The sequence below is a fragment of the Genypterus blacodes genome, unplaced genomic scaffold (genome assembly GCF_046128005.1).
Source record: "Genypterus blacodes isolate CSIRO-AG114 ecotype Tasmania unplaced genomic scaffold, CSIRO-AGI_Gbla_v1 ptg000102l_1, whole genome shotgun sequence".
Classification (NCBI taxonomy): Eukaryota; Metazoa; Chordata; class Actinopteri; order Ophidiiformes; family Ophidiidae; genus Genypterus; species Genypterus blacodes.
Window position 1 is genome coordinate 262,976 of NW_027466906.1, and position 21,744 is coordinate 284,719.

Sequence of the window (21,744 nt, forward strand, 5' to 3'; positions counted from 1 at the left end):
TCTGTTGACACACACACACACACACACACACAGTCACACACACAGTCAGCCGGATGAATCTGTGTGACATGCTGAGGACACATGCATCGCCACGACAACCAGCCCTCCCATTTGTTACTCTGGTCTTCTTCTCTTCCTCCTCTCACTCTCTTGTTCTCCATCTCTCAATCCACCTGATTGCTTATCTCTTAATTGCTTTTTATAAATGGCTAGAATGAGTGTGTGTGTGTGTGAGTGGATTCTTCAGCGGTGTCGTCCTCTAAGCGTCTCATTACCCCCCCCCCCCCCCCAGGATGAAGATAATTAACAGCAGGAAATTATAAATTAAAATCCTTCGCTGTTAATCAGACGGAGAAACAGCGGGAGGAAATCTGAGTGGCTAAACAATAAAGACACACACACACACACACACACAGGAGAGGGAGTGTGTGAGGAGTGTGTGAGGACCGGACCGACGCCTCAGCAGTCTCACTCTCTTTGGTGACGTTGGTACTCGAGTACAAAATTACAATTCAGCTCTGGGTTTGTCCGACTGCTCGTCCTCATGAATGACTGCATGATGATGATGATGATGATGATGATGATGATGATGATCTCCACCTGCAACAGAGCTACAAGTCTGGAAGTCATGACTCTCCTGTGTGTGGTTGTGAGTGGATGTAAGTTACTGTCACAGCTTCACATTGTGTCCAATCAGAGCTCAGCACAGGGAGGAAGGAGCAGAATCAGGTTCACACTCTTCCTCCCTCCATGGTTTCAGTCCACAGGCTGAGGTGAAATCCTCCACTGCGTCTGCCTCCAGGGCAGCAACGCCGGCATGTTGGAAACAGCATGAGGTTGGCTTACAGTTCAGGCCCGGACTGAAAACAAGTCAGTACCTGGATCGTGGTGGTGCTGGGGTCCGGCCCTACAGGACAGAGGGGGTACTGCGCTCCGTCTCTCATTAACATGGGTTCCATATTAGCCAATGAACAGTCAGGGACCATCGCTGCGTCTTTCGAATGAAGGATTGATCAATAAGATTTGGTTTTATAATTCATATAATTTTATCTTCATGTATACACTTTATACTATCTTCATTTATATCTACATGTGGTCAGCTTCACAGAGCCAAAGGTTGATGTAGCGAGTCACATGTCTCCCTGTAGGTGTGTGTGTGTGTGTGTGAGTCTTAAATGTGCTGCCGTCCCTCACAAAGAAGCCAAAGAAAGGAGCTGACCGTGTGACCATGTGACCGTGTGACCGTGTGACCGTGTGTGAGTGCTACCAGACGGCCCGGAGCCTTTAGAGAGAGCAAAGTGAAGGTGTGATCACGTCTGTGTAGTCCAGCGTAGTGCATAAGGTCTCACAGTGGGGAGGTAAACGTGTTGAAGAAGACAGAGAAGAAGTCCAACAGCCCCGTCACATCTGGAGGGATCTGGTATTGCGAGGGAAGAGAAAAGAGCGGCGCGTCCATCAGAGCCAATCCAGAAGAGTTGTGCCTTTCATACGACTGGATGCTCCTCCTGTCCTCCTCCTCATCCTCCTGTCCTCCTCCTCCTTCTCTCCTCGTGCCTCTGTCGCTCGGCTATAGCGCCACGTTGAACTCCGTCACCAGGAAGTCCACGTGGTCCCTGTCTTTGGTCTTGAAGGCCTCGGCGATGATGCGCGCGGCGTCCCTGTGCTCCCGGCCCCTCATGGAGACCCCGTTCACCTCCAGGATCACCTGACCCACCTTCAGCTGCCCGCAGTTATGAGCCGACCCGCCCCTCTGGAGAACACAGAGAGAGAGAGAGAGAGAGAGAGAGAGAGAGAGAGAGAGAGAGAGAGAGAGAGAGAGAGAGAGAGAGAGAGACAAACGTTTCTGGTTTTCAGTTGGAAACAGGTGACAGTAAAAGGTCGTAACTCGGCTGTAATGAGGCGACGTCTCAAAGGCGTAAACACAACAAATCACCGGGGAAATAAAACTCCTCACACACACCCGTCAGCTTTTAGATGCTAAATAAATAAACCAATAAATAAATTTCACCGCCGGCCGCTCGTCGGAGCTTCTGTCGCCTCTCAAGTCTTTAAGTGGGATTCATTCATGTGTGGTCTGGAGGATTGGAGCTTCAATGCTCCTGCTCCCTGAGGAGACTGAACACTTCTCCTCCAGCTGCTGGGTAGCGTGTCGTCTCTCTGAGCTCTGATGTCGCCGCTCTGTGACTCCAGCCCTGGCGGCCCACTGGACGCCTCTATGAGTCGGGTCCATCCATGCAACCACGGCAACCAGGGTGCATCAACAACCTGTTCAAGCGTCTGCAGGGGTTTCAAAACGATTCCTCCAACATACAGCTGTGAAAACAAAGGCAGAGTCCCTCCAGCTGCCTGCCTGCCTGCCTGCCTGCCTGTCTGCCTGTCTGTCTGTCCTGCTCCTCTGCCCGGGCGTCACGGTGCCTTGGCAGATGTTTGGACGCTCCGTGTTGTGATCCAGAGGCTGCACAGCTGAGTCGGTGATTGTAAATCTTCCTCTTCCTCTTCTTCACGACTCTGACAGCATTATTCTTCATCTTTTATTGAACTTTCTCTCACAGAGCCGACGGTCAAATTTAAAAAACCTGCTTAAATGTGACAGATAGAGCGTCCAGGAATAGATCTGCTCTGTAGCTCAGACAAACCCACACAGACTGCAGGCAAACATGAATGCACATCTCCTCCTCCTCCTCCTCCTCCTCCTCCTCCTCCTCTCAGAGCACAGAGTGAAGGCAAACCAACACATGCAGCCTCACGCCTCTCAATGGATGTGTGATGGAGCAAATCAAACGCTCTGCGGCGGAGCGGCAACACGTCCCAGCTGCTATCCACCTGCCAGGCAGAGCAATCAGACCGGAAGTGGAATCCTTCTGCCCTCCGCAGCAGGACTGGTGATGTCACATGGAGACATGACATCATCCACATGTTTAAATAAACAAACCCAAACAGGGACGCAGCACTTTGTTCTCCAGCTGTTCAGAAGGTAAACATGTATCACAGACACAACTAAGACCTGAATCATGACCCAGCAGGACTACAGGTGTGAGTCAGTCAGACACAGAGGCCTCCAGGTGGCTGTGAAGGCGTCAGGAGCAGCCTCAGAGCTGAGCCTGATCCATGTGGAGCTACGCTGTGGACGTCACAAGTCATCCAGAGAGTTAGAGTCTCTAACAAAGCTGAACAGACAGACGGACGCTGCAGCCTCTCACAGCAGCAGGAGGAGGAAATACTCCAGCCTCAGTGTGTTTGTCAGGCTCAGCTGCGCCTCGGTCTAAATGAATAAGCATGTGTTAAGTCTAATGAAGCATTTAGGCTGTTAGAATGTCAACATCTGCAATTCAATGAGCAGAGCGTTACCATGGCGTTAGAGTGTTGCTAGCTCCTAATAAGCTGCTCAGGCTCAGCGGGATGTCTGAACTGCAGAGCTGATGGATGGAATCTTCACCTCCTCTTCCTGATGAGTGTTGGTCCACATATTCTCACAATATCAATCTAAACAGTAAACAAAACAATATAATAATGAAGCTTTGAGTCGTGTTGCATCTTTCTAATCTTCCCTAAGCTTCATTTAAGCTCCAGAGTAAACAAGTAAACAACACGGCCAGGAGAGACGGGACTTCTCCTGGTCGTGCTCACAATAATCCAGAGTGGTGTCTCTGTCCTGCGGTCTCCTCTTCCTCTCTGGACCGAGCCCGTTAAGTGAGCCGGGCTCTGACGGCCCCGCATGGCTTCTTCTCTTATTTACTGAGCCGGACACTTAGCCTGAGCGAGTGCAGCTCAGCGGGCCGGACCGGCAGACGGAGGCGATACGGGCCGTCGCCTCGGCAGCAAAGACGGAGACGACCGGAGGAGGTGAGAAACCCTCACACACACACACACACACACACACACACACACACACACACACACACACACACACACACACACACACACACACACACACACACACACACCAGAGGGTCACAGGGTGTGTTTACCTCCATGACCTCAGAGTGAAGGAGGACTCAATTACTTCACTAAACACAGAGACAGCAGGAAGGAGAAACAGTGATGTCATGCTGAGTCCTATCAAAGCCTTAATTAGCCCAAACTCTGATTAGAGCTCTTTAATCCTGGGCCCTTTAAGAGACAGGAAGAGTGTGAGTGTGTGTGCTGGTTCTCACACTGGACCTCCTCTGCAGTGCTCTGCTGGGGGCGGTGGAGTGGAAAACCCAGTGGAGCGAATCGGACGCTCTGTGATTATTAAACTGAGTCTGAGGCCGACAGAGGGGCCAAGCCGAGACACGGCCCAGGGCCAATCAGAGGCGGGCGTCCGTGCTGGGACTGATTAGGTGACACACACACACACACGCACAGTGACGTTACAGGCAGCTATGAAGACGAGCTCACAGGGACACAAGGAGGAGGCGGAGATCAGGTGATGAGGGACTGGAGTCAGGCTCAGTTTGTCCAGGGGGTCAAAGCCCAGACACTGGCAGGGACAACTGCAGTTTGGGAATCAAACTCTTCAGCCGCTCCCACCGCAGCCCGTCATGATGACTCCTACCCACTCCCCCCCTCATCAACACAGCTCCCTCTGCTTCCTTGCATCCTTCACTCTCTTCTTTTGATTGTGAATGAGCTGATTTTAGATCCTTTCATCACTCTGCCTGCAATCAGACGCCCTTTCTCATTCAATCACCTCTCTCTCTCTCTCTCTCTCTCTCTCTCTGATGTGTTCTGTGGCTGTAGTTGCTCTGTGGTGGGAGAGCGTCCAGAGGTGAAACCTGGCTGACACGACCAGCTGAGCCTGACCAGCTTTTAGGAGGCCACCTTCTGTCCTCAACATATTGATCTTTTACACAAACATACCCATAAACCTCCTCTGTCCATTTCTTCATATCAATCTGAGGCTGTTAGTGATTTAGACACCACACACACACGCACACACACACACACACACACACACACACACACACACACACAGTAAAGACCAAAGCAGATGTTATAATGATATAAAATAGAGCTTGGATGAGTCTAAACATTCAACCTAAGAGCAGCTTCTCTTGTCTCACCTGTATTGTGACGATGCGTGGGAGGGGCTGACGTGTGTTGGCTCCGCCCTCTATAGCGATGCCCAGGGTGCTGGCGCTCTTGGCCACCCTGACCAGCGTGGACGTGGGCTCCAGCAGCCCGGGCTGAGAGACAGGAGGAAGAACACGAGTCACAACACGAGTCACAACACGAGTCAGAACACGTCCGTCCGTCTGTCACACCGCCTCTCTGCCTCTTTAACCTTTACCTCATCCAGGGGAAAGCTTTATCTTCCCTGGACACACACACACGCTCGTGTCTCCTTAAGGACCTCACACACACTTCATTCAGAACTGTCAGGATTAAATGTTTACACGTTGATATTTTGCCGACGCGTTCATGAATAAATGAGCTGATTGTGTTACAGCTGTGTTGTTGTTGTTGTTGTTGTTGTTGTTGTGTGTGTCTGCTCTCTGTCAGCTGGCTTTCATCTGATGCCGCCTCACCGCACACACAGATCACAACGCTTGTGAGTGAAAAGCACTTAGCGGTTCGCTCGTGCCGCAGCAAACTGAGTGTAAACGCCAGAGCGATAACGTGAAGGTGTTTATCAAAGCTCCGCCTCTCATGTTCACTCATGTCCTCCGTCTACAGGCGACCACCAATCCTCACCCGTTACCGCGAGTATGAGAGCTTGACGACGCCACGCCGCAGTGATTGATGATGACCTGATGGAGCGAGTGAATGATGTGAACTGAGGAAGTGAGGGATGAGAACGGAGGAGAAGAGAAGACAGGAGAGTTAGACTGAGACTGGAGGAGGGTCCCCATAAAGCACCCAGACACACACACACACACACACACACACACACACACACAGAGGAGGGTCCCCATAAAGCACCCAGACACACACACACACACACACACACACACACACACACAGAGGAGGGTCCCCATAAAGCACCCAGACACACACACACACACACACACACACACACACACACAGAGGAGGGTCCCCATAAAGCACCCAGACACACACACACACACACACACACACACACACACACAGAGGAGGGTCCCCATAAAGCACCCAGACACACACACACACACACACACACACACAGGAGGGTCCCCATAAAGCACCCAGACACACACACACACACACACACACACACACACACACAGAGGAGGGTCCCCATAAAGCACCCAGACACACACACACACACACACACACACACACACACACACACCATCCCTTTGGCTCAGACCCTCTCCCTCACCGGTTTCACAGGGTTGTCCCCTCGGCCCCCCTGGGGGTCTCGGGGGTGGCGGGTGTGTGAGGTATGGGGGCTGCTGTCTTTGCTCATGTGTCCCGACTCGGCGATGTCCACGCCGCTGTCCTCGCTCAGGGTCTGCCCGCTGTCTGACAGCTGAGACAGGGCGCCACCTGGAGGGGAGCAAGTAGAGGGTCAGGGGACGAAGACACGGCTCATTCTGCGGCTACGGCCCCTCGGTCCTCCGCCGTCTCCCCCCCCCCGGCCCGTCTTTGTCTCACCTCGAGCTTGGGGGAGGGGCCGCACCTCGTTGACGTCGGGCTCAGCGTTGTTTCTGTAAACCTCCACCGTGACAAAGCTCTGTTTGATGGAGCCAGGGGAGGCAGGGGAGGACCTGGACCCGCATGCCAGCTTAGGGGGGAGGGATGAGGGGGGAGGGGGGGGAGCGGGCAGCGGGGGCGGAGGCGGAGGTGAAGGGGAGGAGGGGCCGGCGGGCTTGGAGCCTCTGCTGGGGGACTGGACCCTGGGGAACGGCCCGATGTTATGCTGGGTGACCGCAGCAAACTGAGCCGCTATGATTCGCTCTCTCTTGGACGGCTCTCTCCTCCTGGTGGTGTTGTAGTCCCGGGGGTCCCTGGGGTCCCGGGTCAAGTCCCTGGGGTCCCTGGGGTCCCTGGGCGGCTCTCTGCCGTGCAGCAGCGAGGTGGGGATGGGGGCGTGTCCGGCGGGCTCTCTGCCGTGGTTACCGGAGGCCGGGGCGGTGAAGTACAGCCCCCCGGAGTGAGACGACTCAGACGAGGGGCGTTTGTCGACCTGGTGCCGCCTGCTGCTGTGCTTGGGCGGACCAGGGGGGGGCGGAGGCTTGAAGGGGGGCGGAGACTCGGCTGTGGTGGAATGAACGTCGTCCTAAAGCGAGAGGAGGATAAACCATCAGGGACACGCAGGGACAGAAACACTCAGTTTGCACACCGGCGCTCACAGAGCCTCATCCAATATTCATGAGATGTGTTAGAAGGGTCGGCCCCACATCGCCATGGAGACGTGTTCAAACCCTGCATCCAGATCGCTTCCTCGTCTCCATGCATCTTTGATTAGACACACACACACACACGCACACACACAGCAGACACACACACACACACACACACACACACACACACACACACACGCGCACACGCACACACACACGCGCACACACACACACACACACACACACTCACACAGCAGACACACACACACACACACACACACACACACACACACACACACACACTCACACAGCAGACACACACACACACACACAAACACACACACACACACACACTCACACAGCAGACACACACACACACACTCACACAGCAGACACACACACACACACACACACACACACACACACACACACACACACACACACACACACACACACACACAGCAGACACACTCACACAGCAGACACACACACACACACACACACACACACACACACAGACAGCAGACACATTGTATTGGACGCTGCTCTTCCTCTGCTGCTCTGTTTGCTGGTGTCGTCGCTCTGGTCTTCTTCTCTCCCTGATGATCAGACAGAAACTAAAGGATGAGATGGATGAATGAGGCTGAGAGATGAGTGTGTGTGTGTGTGTGTGTGTGTGTGTGTGTGTGAGGAACGAACAGAAACAAACAAAGGAAACAAGGAAACAAAAACAAAGTGATGAATGATTTGGACGCCTGCTGCTCTGCTGTGTCGCTCTGTCAGAGCTCAGAACCGCGAGCTGGTCACCGTGACGGAGCGGAGGGCAGACACAGGGGTCAAAGGTCAACCTGGCTTCCTACAGCACTAGAGGGTCTGCTTCATACGTCTCATTATGAGGACTCAGGTTGGTATCAAAGGGTTAAGCTGCTCCTTCCCTCCCTCTCCTCTCCTGTTCTCCGTCTGGGATGTGAGAGCTTGAGACCCCGCGGCTCGACAGCTGAATCTCCTCAACACTGAGGCTGATTTCCCTTCACCTCATGTTACACTCAGGCTGAAGAGGAGTTTTACTTTGGGCCACGATGAAGAGCTGAAGGTCATCTTCACCTCTTCATCCCCCCCCCCCTCCCCCGCGCTGTGGCCCCGCCCCCTCTGCTCACCAGAGAGATGTCAGGCAGCAGCACGTCCAGACTCCCTGGAGGAGGATCGTCTGGTTGCTCTCCACCACGCTGTCGTTCTGAGAGACACAGAGTGAAGACGAGGAGCAGGGAGGAAGAGGAGGAGGAGGAGGAGGAGCAGAGGGGGGAGAAGAAGTGATTAAAGTGAGTGGGAGATGTTAAACACAGATGTGTGTGTTCATCCCAAAACAAATGTCAAGACCAAATTAGATTTGGAAGATGTTCTGTCACTCGGAGCAAAAGGAACGATGTCACGTCTGTTTGCATTCGCTGGCCTGTCGCCATGACCACACACACACACCACACCAAGGCAAGAGAGAGGGGCATGCACACACAGACACACAGACACACAGACAAACACACACACACATACACACACACACACACACACACACACACACACACACACACACAGACACACACACACACACACACACACACACACACGGCTATCATGTCTTCTTCCAGAAGCTAAACAGACATGCAGTGTGATCGATACACACACATTCATTCACAGCAGGATTTGCCTTCATTACAAAGAGCTTTAGACCACAGCAGAGCCATCAGATGATCAGCTGACCTCTGACCTCTCTGACCTCTCGTTGCTCCACAGGGAGGAAGGAGAGACGACTCATCAATCAGCAGGAGGAGTCGACTTTACACACATGAGGCTTGTTTCAGCTTCATCTCATGTAAAACAGGAGCCAGCACGTGTGTGTGTGTGTGTGCTGTTCTTTGCTGTTTGTGTGTGTGTGTGTGTGTGTGAGAGAGAGTGTGTGTGTGTCTGTGTGTGTGTCTGCATTGGTATGCAGCTGACTGTGTGGCTCAGAGTGTTTCAGAGATCCGGCGTTCCCATCCTGTCCAAAGCTCACCCAGCTCTCTAATCTCTGTTACACAGCAGTGGTAGCAGTCACCCATGGGTCCACACACACACACACACACACCACTGTACACACAAAGAGACACACACAGACACACACACACACAGACACACACACACACACACAGATGTAAATGTAGCTTGTAGAGGCCCAGGATGAAAACAAACAAGCATCTGGATGAAGGTGGAGAGACGCTCACCTGTGTGTGTGTGTGTGTGTGTGTGTGTGTGTGTAAGTAAACACTGGCATGCTGCTGAATTTAAATCCTATCTTTGGCTTTTCTCTGAGTTGTGTGTGTGTGTGTGTGTGTGTGTGTGTTTGTTGATGCTTGAATCTGAGAGCAGCGACTTATAAACATAAATAAATTCAGTTTAATGACAAAAACTATTTTGAGCCCAGAAGGATCCGGAAGATGCTGTCGCTCTGGTAACCGTGTAAATATGTGAGAAGTTAAAAAAGTTACGGTCCTGTTAATTAGGATGGACTCTCTCTCTCTCTCTCTCCCCCCCCCCCTCTCTCTCTCTCTCTCTCTCTGTCTCTCTCTCTCTCTCCCCCCCCCTCTCTCTCTCTCTCTCTCTCTCTCTCTCTCTCTCTCTCTCTCTCTCTCTCTCTCTCTCTCTCTCTCTCTCTCTCTCTCTCTCTCCTCTCTCTCTCTCTCTCTCTCTCTCTCTCTCTCTCTCTCTCTCTCTCTCTCTCTCTCTCTCTCTCTCTCTCCTCCTCCCCCTCTCTCTTTCTCTCTCTCTCTCCCTCCCCTCTCTCTCTCTCTCTCTCTCGTATGTTCCCAGCAGCACAGACAGGATAAATCCCTGATGGGCCTTCCTCCTCCTCCTCTTCCTCCTCTAGTTCTGGTCCGAGTCCTTGATCCTGACTAAACATTGGGACTATGAACTTCAAACACCTCAGCATCTTCAAAGGCAACACGGTTTTAGTCCGCACACACACACACGCACCCACACACACACACATACACATACACATACACACACACACACACACAAAATAACATTACATTTGGGAGAGCTTGTCTGAAAGGGAAGAAACTGCACAAAAACGAAGCGAGGAACTTCAAACGCACAACAACACCACAAACCAGGCAGGAGGTAAGAGGGAGTGTGTGTGTGTGTCTATATGTGTGTGTACGTGTGTGCGTGTGTGTGTGTGTGTGGCAGTATATGTGTGTGTGTGTGTATATATGTGTGTACGTGTGTGTGTGTGTGTGTGTGTGTGACTGTATATGTGTGTGTGTGTATATGTGTGTGTGTGTGTGTGTGTGTTGTGTGTGTGTGTGTGTGTGTGTGCGTGTGACTGAATATGTGTGTGTGTGTGTGTGTGTGTGTGTGTGTGTGTGACTGAATATGTGTGTGTGTGTGTGTGTGTGTGTGTGTGTGTGTGAGCACACAGCATTGTCACTTGTGGTTCCTACCTCCATCATATCTATGAGCCAGAGGAGTCTTTCCTACAGGACGAGAAAGGATAAAGGGTGAGGAGACGACGTGGGAGGTGGACGAGGAAGAGGAGGAGGAGGAGGAAGAGGAGGGGGGGTGCGTGTGTATCAGGGCTGGGAAGGGAACTTACAACCGTCTAAACAAGGATATTCAACCGGAATGTTTCGATTTTTCAGTCCCAGGGGAGAAACACAAACACACAACACGCCACCAAACACACACAACAGGCAAGAGAGCATAATACACACTGACAGAGGGGGGGGGAGAGAGAGAGAGAGAGGGAGAGAGAGAGAGAGACAGAGAGAGCGGGAGAGAGAGAGAGAGAGAGAGAGAGAGAGAGAGAGAGAGAGAGAGAGAGAGACAGAGAGAGAGGGAGGGAGAGAGACAGACAGACAGACAGACAGACAGACAGACAGACAGACAGAGACAGACAGATAGAGACAGAGACAGAGACAGAGAGAGAGAGAGAGGAGGAGCAGGAAGCAGCAGCATCACGTCTCTACACCTTCACACATGACACACCCTCTCTGTGCAGCGTCGACAATTTTAGCAACTTTTTGGCTCAATCACACGTCTGCTGCTGAAAGTGAAATGTCGGCTTCAGTTCCCGTCAAACATGTGCCCCCCCCCTTCGCTCTCCCTCTCTCCCCCCAGTCTCCCCGCAGGAAGTATTAAATCGGTCCCTGGTTGATTGACGACGCTGCATTCAAGTCAAGTTTGTCTTCCCACACAACGTCTCCAAGGCTTCACAGGCTCACAACAACACCCTGTAACCATGGAGATTACCTGCTGCTGCATCCAAATTGTCCACTAGACTGCAGCAGCATGTGCCACAGTATCGACTGTACACACACACACACACACACACACACACACACACACACACACAGAGCTCCTACCCGTGCCGAGCTGAGGGTGGTGTTGGTCATGTAGCTGGCGGAGGATGAGGTCATGGTGTCGGGGTAGGACACCATGGACAGCGAGTCGGTCTGGTGGGCGGCGGCTCCTCCGGCTCCGCCCTGCCGCGCCTTCAGGGCCTGGATCTCCCGTCTCAGGACGAGGCCGTCGAAGCGCTCCAGGTCCTGAGGGGTCACAAGGCCGCGGACCTCCGACAGCAGGGAGAACTGAGGGGGGGAGGGGGGGGGGGGGGGGAGTGATGTCATCAGAGGGAAACCATGACATCACAGCAGTACACACACACACACACACACCCTCCTCCTCCTCACCTTGGCGTGTGTGTTGAGCAGCTCAAACAGAGCCATGACCAGCTGCTCCACGCCGATGTGCCCGTCCCTGTACTCCTCCAGGTAGTAACCCATGGTCTGACGCTCCGCCTCCGTCAGCAGGTGGCGCGCCTGCTCCTCCAGCATGGCCCGGGACTGGTTCACCAGGCTGGACAGCGTCACCTGAGAGCCGGCCACGCCCTTATAGAAGCCCGGCTGGGCGGAGAGAGGGAGAGGAGGCAACCGTGATGAAGATGAAGAGGTAAAGAAGGGTGTCGGTGGCAGAGGGAAGAGTGGAACGAGAGTTTAAAGACAGAAGGAGCGGCGGCAGAGATGATGAGGGGGAGAAGAAGAGAGAGAGGGAGGGAGAGGAGGGAGGAGCAGGAGAACGTGAGAGCGAGGAGGAAGATTTATTGTGGAGGAAATGTAATGGGAAGTGTGAGGAAGAGGAGTAGAGAGAAGAAGATGGATGAAGGGGGGAGGCGGGAGAGGGAGGTGATGGATGATGACAGGAGGAGGAGAGGAACGAGAAACAGAACACAGAGGGAGGGAAGAGGAGAGAGGAAGACGAGGAAGAGGAGGAGACAGACAGAGGACAGGGTGGACAGAGACCAGGGGAAGAGGAGGGAGGAGAGATGAAGGCCGGGGACGAGGAGACAAAGATGAGCAGAGCACAGATTACACCCTCAGAATATGAAGCGTCCATCAGTCTTTCATCCTAAATGTATACGGCGTACGGCGGCTCTTCCTCCTTCCTGCCGACCTTCCAAAGTCCATATCCCCGCCGCTCCGACACCACAGCTGCACAGACGCCGCCACCGCCGCCGCCCGCTCACACATGGAGGCGTGCTGACAGCTTTCATGTGTGTCGCCGGTTGCCAGCTGGGCCTGTCGGGCCTGCGTGCCAATCAACAGCTGAGGATACTGACATGTCTCTTCTTCTTCCTCACCTCCTCCTCCTTCCTCTTTTATTCGGTGGATGACAGCGAGGACGGCGGCGGTGACAGGAAGTGGATCTGTGCGTCTTCCTGCTCCGGCTCACAGTCGCAGAGACGCAAGGATGAAGAGGAGAAAAGTTACTGGGAGCTTTAATTGGTTCCCAGAGTTCCTGCCAAGATTCCATCTCCTCAAAGTCAAAGGAGACAGGAGCTGCACCTCCTTCCTCCCAAACAGAAGACAGGAGCTGCACCTCCTTCCTCCCAAACAGAAGACAGGAGCTGCACCTCCTCCAGACAGAAGACGGGAGCTGCACCTCCTCCAGACAGAAGACGGGAGCTGCACCTCCTCCAGACAGAAGACAGGAGCTGCACCTCCTCCAGACAGAAGACAGGAGCTGCACCTCCTCCAGACAGAAGACAGGAGCTGCACCTCCTCCAGACAGAAGACGGGAGCTGCACCTCCTCCAGACAGAAGACAGGAGCTGCACCTCCTCCAGACAGAAGACAGGAGCTGCACCTCCTCCAGACAGAAGACAGGAGCTGCACCTCCTCCAGACAGAGACAGGAGCTGCACCTCCTCCAGACAGAAGACAGGAGCTGCACCTCCTCCAAACACAAGACAGGAGCTGCACCTCCTCCAGACAGAAGACAGGAGCTGCACCTCCTCCAGACAGAAGACAGGAGCTGCACCTCCTTCTCCTCCCCCATTGTAAAGATGTAAACAATGAGGCACCAGAATGAGGACATCAGTTGTTGTGAGCTTTGCTCTTGTTGCCACGACAACACACTGATTAGTTGTAAATAAGAACACATTATCTTCCTCTTCAATTATCCCACACAGGATTGATCTATTTTTCCAAACACACATTCGGAGGGCCGTGCGGCTTTGGCAGAGGCATCCTCATCACTTCCTGTCTGCAGAATCTGCTGGCAATCGTCTCTTAATTAAAGAAACCATTTCACGGCCCGGGGCTCCGTTCTGTCTGAGCCTGAGCGATGTGAGGAGAAGTCTTCCTCTCCCCTCACCTCTTCCTCACCTGTGGCCTGTGCTCTTCCTCAGCAGCAGGAGGAGGAGGAGGAGTGTGTTTGTGTGTGGCTCTTTAATGCTGAAGGTGAACGCTCCCTCTACTCCTCCTGCATCCTAATCGCCTCCTCGCTCCACACAGGAAGTGACCCGAGGCGTCCGTGTCTCTGTTACTTAACTCAAGGGCGACATGAATGGACTCAGACCACAAGCAGCCTGAGATCAGTCAGGCTCAGCTCACACCGGAGGGCAGGGCGGGCTCCTCAAACTCCCTGTACAGTGGAGGGACATGTGATCGCGTCCCGGCCTTGGACCTGATGCTCCTCTGCGCTCAGTCCCTGACTCTTCTGGCTTATGCTGATAAGGACAGAGCAGCTGTCAGGAGCAGAAAGGCTGAGGCTGAGACTCAAACACATCACAGTCCGTCTCTCTCATCACTGAACGACAAGAGAAACAATCAAATGTTTCAATCTAAGAACCTTCAGATCTGTCAGCTTAGTCCTTCAGTCTCCTCCTCCTCCTCATGCAGACTGAGCCTGACCCATAACATCTCATCTACTCCATTCTACACAAAGGAGACATGAACAACAACAACAAGCAAACCCTGAGCTGAGCCTGAGCACTGAAGAAAGCAACACTCAGACTCAGCGGGATGGATCCCAGCCGCCCGTCACTCAGGTCACAACCCTCTAAAGACAAACAAGACGAGGCATTCCGCTGGATTCAAAGTCTCCTCTGCCGTTAAGGAGACAGCCTGTGAGACGTCTCTGAGACAGACAGGAGGACGGAGGCGGGGCCAATAGGAGGAGGAGTCATTAAGGAGCGGTCAGGGTGAAATGGTTCACTTCCTGTCATGGCAGCATGGAGGGAAACAGCCTGGATGTGTGTGAGCGTCTGTCAGGACCCGGGCTCAGCCTACACGCTCCTACAAAACACGCCTAATGGACACGGCGCTCCCAGAGGAGGAGTGTGTCGTTCACACGCCGTCCGTCAATTTGATGGACAAAACATAACAGCTGCTGTGGCAGGAGGTGATTCACCTAATGAAGGAGAGGGCACACACACACACGCACGCACGCACGCACACACACACACACACACACACACACACACACACACACACACACACAGCAGCTGATCGCTCCTCCTTTGCTTCTCTTCTCCTGATATTCCCGCTCTCCTCTTTATAAACATGGACTCTTGTGTGATTTCTCCAGTCTGCAGTCCTGGAGGAGCTTTGTTTTGTTTTGATGTGAGGTGAAGACGAACCAAGGCCCCGACAGAAGAGTTCAGTCAGTGTGTGTGTGTGTGTGTGTGTGTGTGTGTGTGCTGTACGTCTGTGTGACACAAGAACAAAGATGTGAGTGTGTGTGTGTGTGTGAGTGATGGAGTGGTGGAGGACGCTGATGCTGAGTGAGTTCTCTTGGATGCGTCACGTCCTCGCTCCGTGTCGCTCTCCCTGTAGGCGTGTCTGTGGCTCTGGCCTGGTGCCGCTCTGGCCTGGTGCCGCTCTGCCGCGCCTCTGTGTGTTTTCACTCCACAGCTCTGTCGACTCAATAAATCCAAAGGTTCCCATGAGTGATGAGTTGATATGAGACGACTTGAAGGTCTGTGTGTAAACTTTATGAGGGTGTGTGCAGAGCAGACGTGTTTACAGGCGCTCTGGCTCTGCCGCCTGCCGCTCTGCCCTGATGGATCGGCCTCTGGGCTGCTGCTCCATCTAATCACATTACAGCTCTAATGCGCCGCAATCAGATGGAGAAATGAGAGTCCATCATTGATGCCAATAACCATAAAAGGACGCACACACACACACACACACACACACACACAATAGTCCAACCAGCCAGATCTCATTCAACACACACCGCCGAGCAACGCAGACACCAAATGGAGCTCGTCTGTTTTCTATATTGGAATGAAAGACGCTCCAACTTCGTTAAGAGGAAAGAGGAGCCGTGAACACACACACACACACACACACACACACACACACACACACACAGTTCTCTATCCTCTTCTCTACACACACGTCACACGTCACACGACACAGGGCCTCACAGGAGCATCAGGCTGCTGTGTGTGTGTGTGTGTGTGTGTGTGTGTGTGTGTGTGTGTGTGTGTGTGTGTGTGTGTGTGTGTGTGTGTGTGTGTGTGTGTGTGTGTGTGGTTACAAAGCTTCTCTGTTTGTCTAAAGGTGCAGATCAGGTAAACAATAAATGCTACAGTCTCTGTCTTTTATGTGTAATAATGTATCTGTATTGAGTTTCCTCCCGAGTGAAGCTCTGTGTGTGTGTGTGTGTGTGTGTGTGTGTGTGTGTGTGTGTGAGTCCTGAGCCGCTGCATCTGGATATACATTATCAGTGAGGGAATCAATGTCAGTGACGTGATGTGAATGTTAGGGCCTCTCCTCTCCTCTTCCTCGGCGTGAGGCACAGAGGAGAATCTCTGATTTACAGCGAGCGGCGATGCAGCAAAGAGACGAGGCCAGGACGCTCCCACAATGCATCTGGGCCTCATTAGCATACACTCAACTGGAGACCAACTCGTTATGTTTGTGCGCCTGTCAGCAGATGTTTGGCTGCGGCTTCCTCTCTCCTCCTCTTCGTCAGTGCAGAGGAGGAGCAGCAGCTCAGAGGAGAACAGACGATGTTTGGTGTTTGAACAATGTAAACAAACAGAGTAGAGCACCTTCATCACTGCTCTTCATCTTCATCTTCTCTCTGCCCCACAGCTGATTGGACACACAGAACTTTAAACGTTTTGCTGCCTGATGAGCTGAACTCTGACTTAACTTTGACTGAATACTAAAGCCATGAGATTTAGATGCTTAACTCCATATTTGCCCAAAGTTCCAGATGAAACCTTTAACACAGATTACATCAGAAGTCTGATCAAAGCCATGACTTCATGTTTACCTTTCACCACTTTGTATTTTCACTCTTTTAACACTGAATTAGAAGCCCCCTGCTGTCTGCTGAGGGGCGGTGCAGGCGGCAGCGCCCCCTCCTCCCTCCCCTCCCTCCTCTCTTTCCCCTCCCTCCTCTCCTTCCCCTCTTCTCTCTCCCCTCCCTCCTCTCTCTCCTCTCCCTCCCCTACTCTCTCTCCCCTCCCTCCTCTCCCCTCCCTCCCCTCCCTCCCTCCCTCTCCTCCCTCCTCTCCCTCCTCTCTCTCCCCTCCCTCCTCTCCCTCCCTCCTCTCTCTCCTCTCTCTCCTCTCCCTCCCTCCCCTCCCTCCCTCCTCTCCCCTCCCTCCTCTCCCTCCCCTCCTCTCTCTCCCCTCCCTCCTCTCCCTCCTCTCTCTCCCCTCCCTCCTCTCTCTCCCCTCCCTCCTCTCCCTCCTCTCCCTCCTCTCTCTCCTCTCCCTCCTCTCCCTCCTCTCCTCCTCTCTCTCCTCTCCCTCCTCTCTCTCCTCTCTCTCCCCTCTCTCCTCTCCCTCCTCTCTCTCTCCTCTCCCTCCCTCCCCTCCCTCCTCTCCCTCCCCTCCCTCCTCTCCCTCCCCTCCTCTCTCTCCCCTCCCTCCTCTCCCTCCTCTCTCTCCCCTCCCTCCTCTCCCTCCTCTCCCTCCTCTCTCTCCTCTCCCTCCTCTCTCTCCCCTCTCTCCTCTCCCTCTCTCCCCTCCCTCCTCTCCCTCCTCTCCCTCCTCTGGGACCCCCTTCGTTCCCACGATCGATAGGTGCCCTGACCGGCCAGTAGGAGTTAGCGGCAGAGCGGCCACACACACACACAGACACACACACACACACACAGACACACACACACACACACACACGAGCCTCAGCGTGTCTGCAGGCTCGTGTGTGTGTGTGTGTCCAGGCTGCAGGTAGGGCAGACAGGTGAACTCACGTGTCTGCAGTAAACTGATGGATGATTTTTAATAATACATGAAAGCATAAATGCACAGATTCCATAGAGAGACTCTGTTTGTCCCGACCGGAGGCTGAGAGCTCCGTCTGCTCCCTGAGGCCCCGTCAGAGCTGTCAGAGCGTCTCTATGCTGCTCTCTCTGCTCTGTCCGGCCCCTGATGAGCTGAGCCTGAGGCTGGAGGTGTGTGTGTGTGTGTGTGTGTGTGTGTGTGTGTGTGTGTGTGTGTGTGTGTGTCCAAAAGAAGGACTGAGTTGAGCTTCAGAGCCATAAAGACGCAGATGAATCCATCACTGATCGTCTCTGCCTGTTGCATCATATCTGCATCTCCTCCTCTTCCTCCCTCAGTTACAGCAGTGAAACCCTCAGTGTGATTGATAGTGTGCGTCTGTAATCAGCTGCTCTCCTCCTTCATCGCAGCGTTATAAACAACAAGCAGCTTCAAATCCCCCATCTCAGCCTGCTCACCGCTGTAATCGCCCCTAAATGGCTGATTAACTGCCAATTGTAAATATTGACAAGCGTGTAAGTCAAGCTCGTCCTCTGATTACTCACAAGAGGAGAGGAGAGGAGGGGGAGAGGAGGAGAGGAGAGGAGGGGGAGAGGAGGAAAGGAGAGGAGGAGAGGAGGAACCCAGAGGAGGTCTCACTGTTTCATCCTTCACTTAGCAGGCAATGAGACAGACGTGTCGCAGCGCGCCACACACTCTGCACACTGAGACCGACGGCTGCAGCTCAGACACGAGCAGAGCGGCTCCAGAGCGTCCTGCTGCTCTACTGAGTGTTTCCTTTAACGCCTCAAAGGTTCAAACTGCAGGACGCCAAGAGAGGAAACACGCTGAGCCACGCAGAGACGGATCACAGATGTTCACCCCTCCAGATCCTGTTATGAGCCGGTGTGTGTGTGTGTGTGTGTGTGTGTGTGTGTGTGTGTGTGTGAGGGAGAGAGGCAGGTGTTAGCATTGATTGATGTAATCTGATTAGACTGATCCTATTATTAGATTAGAATAGATGTACAGATAGAACGGTGTGGTATTTTTAAATTCACAGGCATCGTCTGTTGCCTGGTTACCGACATGCTGCGTCTCCAGAACAACGTTAGTTTGCTGCAGATCAGAGAACAAATGAGGTCAGAGCGGGATTAATACCATGTGACCTGTCTGTAATTAATTGGCTTATGGGTCCAGCTTGGCCTTTGGGCTGCAATTACAGGGTGGAGTGTGTGTGTGTGTGTGTGTGTGTGTGTGTGTGTGTGTGTGTGTGTGTGTGTGTGTGTGTGTGTGTGTGTGTGTGTGTGAACGGTGCGGCCGCGGGGATCTCCTGCAGCAGGCTGAGGAAGAGGAGGCTCTCTGTGATCAGGTGAAGGTGATGTGTGAGCTGGAGCTTCATGTTGACGCGGTCTGAGCTCACTGAGGGTCGACACACACACACACACACACACACACACTCACAGCAGCAGCAGAGGAGCTGCAGGGCTCCATCACTGTCAATTTATCACCAAGCCTCTCTGCTGCCGAGCCTCAAAGCTGCACACACAGCTGCTTTACCTCTGAATGTCTCTCTCTCTCTCTCTCTCTCTCTCTCTCTCCGCCCCCCCTCTCTCCCTCACACACACACACACATTAAGACATTGTGTTCCTAATATAACACCAGCACAGCCATGACAGGTGAAGTGAGAACATGTTCACCTCCAACAGATCAGGCTCAGATCCAAGCTTTAACCTGAAGGATTCATCGTCCATGACGGCGTTCCATGGCGGAGCAGGAAGTCGTGAACACACACACACACACACACACACACACACACACACCATGTATACCTTCAGGTGGAGACGTAAACAATCTAACATGAGGAGCGCTCCATTTGTGCAGCTAATGACCTCCAAGGTTCCATACAAAGCCCCAATGTCCCGGTGCTCCTGAACGCATCGTCTAGTCTAAAGCCCAGAGAGAATGAAGGCGTGTGTGTGTGTGTGTGTGTTTGTGTGTGTGTGTGAGTCCTGCAGCGGGAAAGGTCCGGATCAACCAGGAGGGGAGGGGCTGGAGGGGGCAGGGCCGGCTGAGCAGCGTGAAGCTCTTCACACACGCAAACACAGAAAGGCAAATATTAGAGCAGACGTGTGTGTGTGTGTGTGTGTGTGTGTGTGTGTGTGGTCGTGTTATTAAAGGGATGAATTATTAACTCAGAGGCCCGGCTGCTGTTTGTGACTCAATAAATAAAGCATCAGTAAATTATCCTCAGTCTGTGGAGGGAATGTGTAGCTCCGCCCCCTCCCCCTCCCCCTCCTCCTCCCTCTGCCTCGCTGTTCCCGGAATGTAAAGCGAGCATCTTCCCGCCTTTTCTGTCATCAGTCAGAGTCGACGGACAAAACACACACAGGTGGCGCTGTGCCGTACAGAAGGAGGACCAGGCTCAAAGGGAGAGCCGGGTAAAGACTATCTTGTAGAGGAGGAAATGTATCTGATTTGATGATGCGTTCAGGGACATAACACACTTCCTGTAACATACACAGGCACAGCTGTGACGACGTGCATTTCCTCGCATGTTCCTTCTTCATCTTCATCGTCTCTGTTTAATCTCTGCAGCCGTTCAGACCCTCAGAGCTGCAGACATGAGGTACAACTCAACTGGCTCTGATGTTCCTCCCCACATGCAGCCTCGGCTAACAGGATGTACTCACACCGCCGCACAGAAGAAGAAGAAGAAGAAGAAGAAGAAGAAGAAGAAGAAGAGATGATGTAAATCTCACCTTTCCTGCTGCTGAGGCTCCCTGATCCATGGAGAACCTGCAGGACAAACAAGAGCAAGACGACTAATGAGTCGCTGGAGGACAGCTCAGTCTGCACACACACACACACACACACACACACACACACACACACACACACACACACACACACACACTATGTTGGTGAGCAAGCAGCACATTTCAACACGCTGCTATCAAACCATGAATCTATTAATGAATCTGTTAAACACACTGAGATTAGAGAACACACACACACACACACACACTGACACACACCCAGACAGACAGACACACACACACACACCAGGTGCAAATCCATACAAAGAGAAGCCGGAGCAGTTTCCCTCTCTGGCTTCTCTTTGTATGGATTTATTTATTATTTCCATGTTGCCGTGGGTAACCAGTTAAGCAGACTAATGAAAGCCTTCAGCGTCTTCAGAGGAGGAAGACGCAGGAAGAGCAGCTTCATTAGAACTCCACAGGATGAAGCTGCAGACCAGCAACTGCTCCTCTTCACACACACACACTCACACACACACACACACACACACACACTCACCCTGCCACGCTGCTGGTGGTGGAGCTCTCTGAGATCTGTGAGCTGGCGATCCACTTGGTCTCTCCCACCACCGTGCGGGCGTGCGGCAGGCGGCCCACGTCCTTCACCGTCATCATCAGGTGGCGTGAGGACTTCAGCACCCTCACCGCCTCGTCGTGAGGGATCCCCAGGAAGCTGCGCCCGTTCACCTCCAGCACCTGGTCGCCCACCTGCAGGCGGGGGAGGGAACACAGAGGCGTGGGGGCGGGGCCAGAGCCAGGGGGCGGGGGAAGAGCGGGCAGAGACTGAGGCGACGTGCAGACGGGGAGGTCAAAGGTCAGACGGAGGTGGCGTAAACACAGGGAGGTGACAGAGGTTTGAACAGCTTAGTGGATCCGTCTGAGATCATGGAGTCGCAGAGGGACAGGAAGTGATTACACAGCGATTAAAGGGCTTTACTGTACCTGAAGGCTTCACTCTGCTTCATGCTTCAGTAAAAGGCTCTCACTACTCATTTCATATTCTCTCAGAGGCTCAGCAGCTCCATATCAAGCAGGACCTCCCACACCCTGACCTCCAGCTGCTCCTCCAAGGAGGGAGGGAGGGAGGGAGGGAGGGAGGGAGGGAAGGAGGGAAGGAGGGATGGATGGAGGAGGAGGTA

General features: G+C 53.2%; 1 protein-coding gene across 1 annotated transcript; it reads right to left on the bottom strand.

Moving 5' to 3' along the window:
• Window positions 1-312: 312 nt before the first annotated feature.
• On the bottom strand, window positions 313-21,492 carry whrna (whirlin a). Its single transcript, XM_076160015.1, is given in 11 exon segments — window positions 313-1,750; window positions 5,046-5,168; window positions 6,284-6,450; window positions 6,559-7,183; window positions 8,405-8,455; window positions 8,458-8,481; window positions 11,648-11,872; window positions 11,975-12,238; window positions 20,546-20,582; window positions 21,105-21,313; window positions 21,427-21,492. Coding segments are annotated over 11 exon segments (1,974 nt in total). The 3' UTR covers window positions 313-1,567.
• Between the last annotated feature and the right edge of the window lie 252 nt (window positions 21,493-21,744).